At 46.5% G+C, this 10528-nt stretch overlaps 2 protein-coding genes across 2 annotated transcripts; both read right to left on the minus strand.

The window, feature by feature from the left end:
- Nucleotides 1-5622: 5622 nt before the first annotated feature.
- On the minus strand, nt 5623-6477 carry LOC125178725 (insoluble matrix shell protein 4-like). Its single transcript, XM_047883182.1, has one exon. The coding sequence runs from the start codon at nt 6475-6477 to the stop codon at nt 5623-5625; it is 855 nt and encodes a 284-aa protein (XP_047739138.1).
- Nucleotides 6478-7347: 870 nt separating this feature from the next.
- Nucleotides 7348-7887, minus strand: LOC125178726 (vegetative cell wall protein gp1-like). The gene has a single exon (XM_047883183.1). It carries the CDS (start codon nt 7885-7887, stop codon nt 7348-7350), a length of 540 nt encoding a protein of 179 aa, XP_047739139.1.
- Nucleotides 7888-10528: the final 2641 nt, after the last annotated feature.

The following is a 10528-nucleotide window of genomic DNA, read 5'->3' on the forward strand; positions in this document are numbered from 1 at the left end:
GGGCGGGGAGTGGGGGGGCTTAAAGAGAGGGCTTAGGATGAGGGAAGACATGAGAGGGGGGGGGGCAGGTGGATGGAGAAGATGGGGGGCTCAGGATATGAGGGGCTTAAGACGAAGAAAAACATTGCGTGGGGGGAAAGGGATCAAGACGGAGGAGGGGGTTTAAATGAATTCACTTTTTAGTGCATGGATTGTTTACTTGAAGGGATGAATTAGTATATATGTAGGATATGTATACGTAGCAACGAAGGATGTGTACAGAGAGCGTATGTATGTTGACACAATAAGAGTGTACATAAAAGCGAGGATGTGGACACGTAATACGACCCTTTCACCCCCTACGACCCTTTCACCCCCTGCGACCCTTTCACCCCCTACGACCCTTTCACCCCCTACGACCCTTTAACCCCCTACGACCCCTTTAACCCCTACGACCTCTTCACCCCCTACGACCCCTTCACCTCCTACGATCCCTTCACCTCCTACGACCCTTTAACCCCCTACGACCCTTTCAACCCCTACGACCTCTTCACCCCCTACGACCCCTTCACCTCCTACGAGCCTTTAACCCCCTACGACCCCTTCAACCCCTACGACCTCTTCACCCCCTACGATCCCTTCACCCCCTACGACCCTTTCACCCCCTACGACCCTTTCATCCCCTACGACCCTTTAACCCCCTACGACCCCTTCAACCCCTACGACCCTTTCAGCCCCTACGACCCTTTAACCCCCTACGACCGCTTCAACCCCTACGACCTCTTCACCCCCTACGACCCCTTCACCTCCTACGATCCCTTCACCCCCTACGACCCTTTCACCCCCTACGACCCTTTCAACNCAATTCATGCCGTTATAATTCATGATGTTGTAATTCATGTCGTTACAATTCATGCCATAATAATTCATGCCGTTATAATTCATGCCGTTACAATTCATGCCGTTATAATTCATGCTACAATTCATGCCGTTACAATTCATGCCGTTATAATTCATGATGTTGTAATTCATGTCGTTACAATTCATGCCATAATAATTCATGCCGTTATAATTCATGCCGTTACAATTCATGCCGTTATAATTCATGCTACAATTCATGCCGTTACAATTCTGTCTCTTATACACATCTAGATGTGTATAAGAGACAGCTTCAACCCCTACGACCCTTTACCTCCTACGACCCCTTCAACCCCTACGACCTTTCACCACCTACGACCCCTTCAACCCTTACGACCCTTTACCTCCTACGACCCCTTCACCCCCTACGACCCTTTCACCCCCTACGATCCCTTCAACCCCTACGACCCTTTACCTCCTACGACTTCTTCACCCCCTACGACCCTTTCACTCCCTACGACCCCTACGACCCTTTCACCCCTTACGACCCCTTCACCCCCTACGACCCCTTCCACCCTACGACTTCTTCACCTCTTACGACCCCTTCACCTCCTACGACCCCTTCACCTCCTACGACCCCTTCACCCCTACGACCCATTCATCCCTACGACCCTTTCACCCCCAACGACCCTTTCACCCCCTACGACCCCTTCCACCCCTACACCCCTACACCCCTTTCACCCCTACACCCCTTTCAGCCCTTCACCCCTTTCACTTCCAACGCGCGTAGACTTGACGCGCAATTTAATGCTCTCTTGTCCTCTTTTTAACTTTTTTTTAATTTTTTCGAATTAATTTTGTAATTTTATGAATTTTTTTCACCGCAATTTCGTATTTTCGCGCGCAATCTGCGCAGATTGTCGCGCTGAGATGAGCGGAGCGTCGTGATTGCGGGGACCTGAGATTGCCTGCCGACTGATTGCATGATTGTCGGCGCTATTGCGGCTTGTAATTGTGGCGGTGGACGATGTGGCGGTGGACGATGTGGCGGTGGACGATGTGGCCGTGGACGACGTGGCGGCGTGTCCCGCCACACCGCCACATCGAACGCGAGGTCTAATCATGCAATTACCCCCGCCGCTCCCCCGGCCGTTACCCTAAATGGTTGGGGGGTAATTATTTTAATCACATTAACTTGTCTGTTTAAATAAAAGTCGTGCACCGACTGTCACTGCTGACGGTGGTTCAGTGGGTTCAGTGGGTTCACTTTGTCAGGGGTGAGCTCAGTGGGTAGCTCAAGGGTGAGCTCAGGGATGAGCTTAGGGTTGAGATAAGGGGTGAGCTCAAGGGTGAGCTTCGGGGTGAGCTCAGGGGTGATCTAAGGGTTGAGCTTCGAGGTGAGCTCAGGGGTGATCTAAGGGTTGAGCTAAGGTTTGAGCTCAGGGACGAGTTCTGAGGTGAGTTGAAAGTTCAGCTCAGGTTGAACTTAAGGACTGAGCTCAAGTTTGCGCTCAATGATGCGCCTAGGGTTGAGCTCAGGGTTGAGCTCAGGGATTGTTTCTAGGGTTGAGTTCAGGGTTGAGCTCAGGGGTTGTTTCTAGGGTTGAATTGAGGTCGTGAAGTCAACGAGGCGTGAACAGCGGCGATGAAGCGCCTCGAGTGTCTTTGTGGGTTGTAAACGCGGCCTCTTGAGATTAGCCTTTGTTCTCTTTGATATGGCCTTTGTTCTCTTTAATATGGCTTTTGTTCTCTTTAATTTGGCTTTTGTTCTCTTTAATTTGTTCTTGTTCTTTCTAATATGGTCTTTGTTCTCCTTAATTTGGCTTTTTTTCTTCCTAATGTGGCCTTTGTTCTTCTTAATTCGACCTTTGTTTTCTGTAATTTTGCCTTCTTCATTAATTTGTTTTTGTTCTGTGTAATTTTTCCTTTGTTTTGAACCGAGGAAAGGGAAGAGAGTAAAGGGATGAAAGGGTTGGAGGAAAGGGAAGTAAGGATTAAAGGGAAGGATTGGAGGAAAGGGAAGAGAGGATTTTAGGAAGTTAAAGTATGGATCTGAGGCTTGGATCAGATCAAATATAGAGATTTAGATATCAAATTTCTACATACAGATTTAATTGATAAGCCACAAAATATTATTTTTTCTATATTGTTTACGAGAGTCAAATGTAAATTCCGTACTCTGCATCAGCCGACATTTTCACATCGAATTCTATGCTTAAAGTAAATGAATGCTAAATAATAACTCTGCTGGAATTTCTATGTTGTCGTGATCTAAATTCATCGTAAATTTGTAGCAAAATTCATCGTAAATTTGTAGCAAAATTCATCGTAAATTTGGGCAATTCCAGGACACTGTAATTACACAGGCCAAGCCTCTGCGCGCAGCTCGTAAAATGAACCTCTAATTATATATTTTTATTTTTCTATATATATTTTTATTTACCCCTTAAGTATAAAAAAATAATGAAATTCTTCCATTGTGAAAAAATTCGTTTAACTCTCATTATTCATCAGCTTGATTGCCGCTACCATATGAAAAATTTACCGTGTAGAGTGAACCGTGTAGAGTGAACCATGTAGAGTGAACCGTGTAGAGTGAACCGTATAATAATTAATATTGATATTAATAATAATATTAATATTATTATAATAAAAATTGTAATAATAATAATAATAGTAATTATAATAGCGGTTTTAGCGTTCATTAAGCCGTAGGCCTGTCGTCTATTCTTAAGGTCGCATAACATTCACAGCTCGTTGCGGTCTCGAACACGCAACTCAATCACTGCTGTAATTTTGCCGTGCTTAACCGCCCGGCCTTCTCGCCGATTCTGACCAGAATCTGTCGTAGTGTCGTAGATAGCTGGGCTCGAACCCGCACCTCACTGCTCCAATCCTGGTACTCTGAACCGTAACCACTGGGCCACCATGCCAGTGGGGCCAACACCTACCGGAACGGGCCAATATCAACGAAAACCAACGATCTCCGTAACGGGATATTAACGTCACGTAACGGGCCAATACCGATCTGTCCCTTAACGGGATATTAACGTCCCGTAACGGGATATTAACGTCCCGTAACGGGCCAAAACCGATCTGTCCCGTAACGGGATATTAACGTCCCGTAACGGGCCAATACCGATCTGTCCCTTAACGGGATATTAACGTCCCGTAACGGGATATTAACGTCCCGTAACGGGCCAATACCGATCTGTCCCTGAACGGGATATTAACGTCCCGTAACGGGATATTAACGTCCCGTAACGGGCCAATACCGATCTGTCCCTGAACGGGATATTAACGTCCCGTAACGGGATATTAACGTCCCGTAACGTGCCAATACAGATCTGACCCGTAACGGGAGAATACCGACCAGTACCGGAACGCCCCGTAACGGGATATTAGCGCCCGTAACGTGCCAATACGGACCAGTCGTTCACCGCAGCGAATTTCCCATGGCATTTCTCATGAGATTTCTGCAGCGCTGGGAGCGTGACTTGCTGATTGGCCGGAACTAAGCCTCGCGGCCAATCGCTAATTGGCCGACAAAGCCAGTGACACGCAACGCAATCGAGCCACAATTACGCCACAGACGCCGCTGACCTCAGACCGCCACGCCATAGTTCTCCAGCCGCGGCCACCACGCCACAGTTCTCCACCCGCGGCCACCACGCCACAGTCCTCCACCCGCGGCCACCACGCCACAGTCCTCCAGCCGCGGCCACCACGCCACAGCCCTCCTGCCGCTGCCACCGCGCCACAGCCCTCCAGCCGCGGCCACCACGCCACAGCCCTCCAGCCGCGGCCACCACGCCACAGCCCTCCAGCCGCGGCCACCGCGCCACAGCCCTCCAGCCGCGGCCTCTGCGCCACAGCCACAGCGTGGCGCAGTCTGTGGCGCAGTGTGCGCCGCGGTATTTAGATCAGCGTACACTCTGCATGCGCGTCACGCGCACTGTGGAAATTTTCCATTTGAATTAAGCGCTTTTTTTATGCCGGCGAANCAGCCGCGGCCACCACGCCACAGCCCTCCAGCCGCGGCCACCACGCCACAGCCCTCCAGCCGCGGCCACCGCGCCACAGCCCTCCAGCCGCGGCCTCTGCGCCACAGCCACAGCGTGGCGCAGTCTGTGGCGCAGTGTGCGCCGCGGTATTTAGATCAGCGTACACTCTGCATGCGCGTCACGCGCACTGTGGAAATTTTCCATTTGAATTAAGCGCTTTTTTTATGCCGGCGAATAATTAATCGATGATCGGAATTTACCTTCCGTCGCCCGATGAGTTAAACGCTCTTGGTACGAATAGCACAGGGAGGGTGAACTGACACCTGGTTATGAGTAGCATTTCGAGTGTGGCGGGAAGACGAAGGCGTTATTGGCGTAGTATACATGCCATCATGCCATGGCGTAGTATACATGCCATCATGCCATGGCGTAGTGCGCGCTGCGCGCCACTGCGCACGGCACCACAGGTAGTAATTGCCACGGACAAATTATCATAAATGGTCTGCTAAATTATCATAAATTGCCCTTATTAATGAATGCAAAAAGGCCTATAAAGGACTAGCGGTTAAAGTCTTTATTCATGTCTTGCCTGGCGATAACTGTCTTAAAAAATCTTTATTTTGAGACAATTACTATCCATTAGTTTTATGAGTATTTATGGTTATGGCAACTTTGAGGGCGGAAGGGAAGTTTTTTGCCGTGTTATTTAAATTATTATTTTTTTTAAATATGACTATGTTAATTCATCCCATAATGGTTCATGCCGTTATAATTAATGCTGTTAGTTACAATTCATGTCGTTATAATTCATGCCGTTACAATTCATGCCGTTATAATTCATGTCGTTATAATTCATGCCGTTATAATTCATGCCGTTATAATTCATGCCGTTATAATTCATGCCGTTACAATTCATGCCGTTATAATTCATGCCGTTACAATTCATGCCGTTATAATTCATGCCGTTACAATTCATGCCGTTATAATTCATGCCGTTACAATTCATGCCGTTATAATTCATGCCGTTACAATTCATGCCGTTATAATTCATGCCGTTACAATTCATGCCGTTATAATTCATGCCGTTACAATTCATGCCGTTATAATTCATGCCGTTACAATTCATGCCGTTATAATTCATGCCGTTACAATTCATGCCGTTATAATTCATGCCGTTACAATTCATGCCGTTATAATTCATGCCGTTACAATTCATGCCGTTATAATTCATGCCGTTACAATTCATGCCGTTATAATTCATGCCGTTACAATTCATGCCGTTATAATTCATGCCGTTACAATTCATGCCGTTATAATTCATGCCGTTACAATTCATGCCGTTATAATTCATGCCGTTACAATTCATGCCGTTATAATTCATGCCGTTACAATTCATGCCGTTATAATTCATGCCGTTACAATTCATGCCGTTATAATTCATGCCGTTACAATTCATGCCGTTATAATTCATGCCGTTACAATTCATGCCGTTATAATTCATGCCGTTACAATTCATGCCGTTATAATTCATGCCGTTACAATTCATTTCGTTACAATTCATGCCGTTACAATTCATGCCGTTATAATTCATGCCGTTATAATTCATGCCGTTATAATTCATGCCGTTATAATTCATGTCGTTATAATTCATGTCGTTACAATTCATGTCGTTATAATGCATGCCGTTATAATTTTCATGCCGTTACAAATCATGCCGTTATAATTCATGCCGTTATGCCTTTGCATTTAATTCACTGGGTTATATAATTAAAATATAATATAATTATAATTATAATATATAGTTATATAATTAAATTATAAATTATATAAAAATTATATTAAATTATATTACATTCACTTCAGTTCACTTGTTATATAATTCAATGCACTGGGCACTGACCACACACAGTGACGGTGACCTGTAACCTGATACTTGCGTCGCCAGGCGCTAGGTGAACCTGTCCTGCAGGTTCACTAGTCCTGCAGGTTCACTAGTCCTGCAGGTTCACTTGTCCTGCAGGTTCACTAGTCCTGCAGGTTCACTAGTCNGGAGGGATGAGTATAGGAGGGATGAGTATAGGAGGGATGAGTATAGGAGGGATGAGTATAGGAGGGATGAGTATAGGAGGGATGAGTATAGGAGGGATGAGTATAGGAGGGATGAGTATAGGAGGGATGAGTATAGGAGGGATGAGTATAGGAGGGATGAGTATAGGAGGGATGAGTATAGGAGGGATGAGTATAGGAGGGATGAGTATAGGAGGGATGAGTATAGGAGGGATGAGTATAGGAGGGATGAGTATAGGAGGGATGAGTATAGGAGGGATGAGTATAGGAGGGATGAGTATAGGAGGGATGAGTATAGGAGGGATGGGTCGTGTTCAGCGTCTCATTAGCGGCCCGTCGAAGGCTCGCGGTGAAAAAAACGGTGCTGCAAAAACGTGAATTACTGCCAAATGATTGCGTGGAAATGATGAATAAATTTCCGTAAGTGTGAATGAGAAATTCAGGTATTCTGCGGCGAGCTTTGATAGCTGAGTGATGTGGTGGTGATGTGGTGGTGATGTGGCGGTGATGTGGCGGTGATGTGGTGGTGATGTGGTGGTGATGTGGCGGTGATGTGGTGGTGAGGGGCAGGGAGAGCATGAGATACAGGAGGTGTAGGAGGTACAGGAGAGGCAGGAGGTAGAGGATGGGCAGGATGAACAGGAGAGATAGGAAGGGCAGGTGGATAAGGAGGAAAAGAAGGGGTAGGAGTTACCGGAGAGGCAGGAGGAGAGGGAGAGGCAGGAGGAGCAGGAGGAGCGGGACAGGCAGGAGGAGCAGGTGGAGCGGGAGAGGCAGGAGAAGCGGGAGAGGCGGGAGGGGCAGGAGAGACAGGAGGAGCGGAAGGAGAAAGAGGGGCAGGAAGAACAGGAGGGAGCAGGAGGGGCAGGAGGGACAGGAGGGGCGGCAATGCAGCGCCGGTGATGGACCTCCTGACGCAATTTTTTTTTTCTTGCCTCAAATCGCGGGATTTTTGCGCGGTCGCGCCTTTGTTTCGCATTTGTGCAAGTCACGGTAACGGTGTCGTTACGATCCTTTACGATGCCGTTGCATTGTGTTAAATTGAGTTACGAGAACGCTACTTTGTGTTACGGTGCCTGCCGACCCCGTTACGTTGTGTTACGGTCCATGAAGATGCTGTTACGGTGTCTTACTCCGCGCGATACGTCGCCGATTCGGTGTGTTACGATAAGTTACGATGCTGTTATGGCTTGTTACGCTTTCCCTTCCAGAAGCTCTCTCATGGAGTAGGAGTACCGTACAGTCCACAGCGTATTGTGCTCAGTACTTAAGTCAAGTTTAGGACTGCCTTGTATACGGTCATGCTTATGCACCGCCTTCGTCGTCTACCTTCCCCAAGCCTTCGATAGGCATTACGTGTCGCCACCGAAGTTCAGTGTTAACGTTGACCGTGACCACCGTACATCTGCTTCAGATTAAGCAAGCAGATTCAGAATACTGTTGCTTGCTACTTGCCGAGGGTAGTGGGGCATAAGCGGACAATCAGGGACCTTGCTAAGAAACACATCTAGTCGTCTCTTGAATTTCGAGAGGGAGAACTCGCCTCCTGTTAGATCCTTATATAGGCAGGGCATTAAAGAGCCTCAGTCTCTTCACGGAATGGGATCCCTCCCGTAGATTATGAACTCTACCGCTGCTCGGTTGCTAAATGGAGGTATACTGCACAATATCCTCCTCCTTCCGTTATGCTATCACTAATTTGACAGTCACACTCTCAAGGTTGAGAACCTGTCCGATTATCTTCTTCAGAGTGTGCAGTATGATATATCTCTCTCTTCTACTCTCCAGTGAGAACAGTCCCTTGTGTTTCAACTTCCTCCGGTAGTCCTGTTCCAGCTCCCTTTTTCCGCTAATCCTGGCCGCGAAGGTCCGTTGGGCTGCCCAAATTGCCGCCCGCGTCAGCCTTGAGCGGCGCCCAAAGCTGGCAGCAGTACTCCAGAACAGGGAGCACGAGGGCTCTGAAGAGTGTAGTGATTGGCTGATTCGAAATTTCTACCAGTTCCACCAATCTTTTGTCTGACTTTTGCAGCCACTGCCGCGATGTGGTCATCAAACAAAGCTTGAGTACTCATTAGCACTTCGAGATACGAACAAGTTGCTGCTCCTCGATTTTTATACGGTCCGATGCCAAGTAGCGATGCTGCATTCCTACTTCAGTACTAATTCTATATCTAATTTCTTCAAACTTAGTACTGTTGAATTGCATATTGTTCGCTAGGGCCCAATCGTAGATTGTCGACAAGTCATCCTGTGACCTGTCGCAGGCTAGGTCCTCTGTCATCCTCATCAGAACTCTTGTATCGCCCGAAAATGGCAGTCTAAAGTGCACAGCGTACAGTGCACAGCGTACAGTGCACAACGTACAGTGCACAGCGTACAGTGCACAGCGTACAGTGCAAAGCACCGCCGTTGCTCACAAAACAGGTTTTCGTTCAAATCAAAATCCGCTGCGTGGTCTCAGACCTCAGCAAGACGTCACCATCGTCACTTACTTAATGATTATCATCGTCACCAGCCTAATGATTATCATCGTCACCAGCCTAATGATTATCATCGTCACCAGCTTAATGATTATCATCGTCACCAGCTTAATGATTATCATCGTCACCAGCTTAATGATTATCATCGTCACCAGCTTAATGATTATCATCGTCACCAGCTTAATGATTATCATCGTCACCAGCTTAATGATTATCATCGTCACCAGCTTAATGATTATCATCGTCACCAGCTTAATGATTATCATCGTCACCAGCTTAATGATTATCATCGTCACCAGCTTAATGATTATCATCGTCACCAGCTTAATGATTATCATCGTCACCAGCTTAATGATTATCATCGTCACCAGCTTAATGATTATCATCGTCACCAGCTTAATGATTATCATCGTCACCAGCTTAATGATTATCATCGTCACCAGCTTAATGATTATCATCGTCACCAGCTTAATGATTATCATCGTCACCAGCTTAATGATTATCATCGTCACCAGCTTAATGATTATCATCGTCACCAGCTTAATGATTATCATCGTCACCAGCTTAATGATTATCATCGTCACCAGCTTAATGATTATCATCGTCACCAGCTTAATGATTATCATCGTCACCAGCTTAATGATTATCATCGTCACCAGCTTAATGATTATCATCGTCACCAGCTTAATGATTATCATCGTCACCAGCTTAATGATTATCATCGTCACCAGCTTAATGATTATCATCGTCACCAGCTTAATGATTATCATCGTCACCAGCTTAATGATTATCATCGTCACCAGCTTAATGATTATCATCGTCACCAGCTTAATGATTATCATCGTCACCAGCTTAATGATTATCATCGTCACCAGCTTAATGATTATCATCGTCACCAGCTTAATGATTATCATCGTCACCAGCTTAATGATTATCATCGTCACCAGCTTAATGATTATCATCGTCACCAGCTTAATGATTATCATCGTCACCAGCTTAATGATTATCATCGTCACCAGCTTAATGATTATCATCGTCACCAGCTTAATGATTATCATCGTCACCAGCTTAATGATTATCATCGTCACCAGCTTAATGATTATCATCGTCACCAGCTTAATGATTATCATCGTCACCAGC

This window comes from Hyalella azteca, unplaced genomic scaffold (assembly GCF_000764305.2).
Source record: "Hyalella azteca isolate HAZT.00-mixed unplaced genomic scaffold, Hazt_2.0.2 contig12207, whole genome shotgun sequence".
NCBI classification, from domain to species: domain Eukaryota; kingdom Metazoa; phylum Arthropoda; class Malacostraca; order Amphipoda; family Hyalellidae; genus Hyalella; species Hyalella azteca.

What these genes read in the sequence shown, in the direction of transcription:
- LOC125178725 (XM_047883182.1), bottom strand. Translation starts at nt 6,477, where the DNA reads ATGAATTATAACGGCATGAATTATAACGGCATGAATTATAACGGCATG.
- LOC125178726 (XM_047883183.1), bottom strand. Translation starts at nt 7,887, where the DNA reads ATGCGAAACAAAGGCGCGACCGCGCAAAAATCCCGCGATTTGAGGCAA.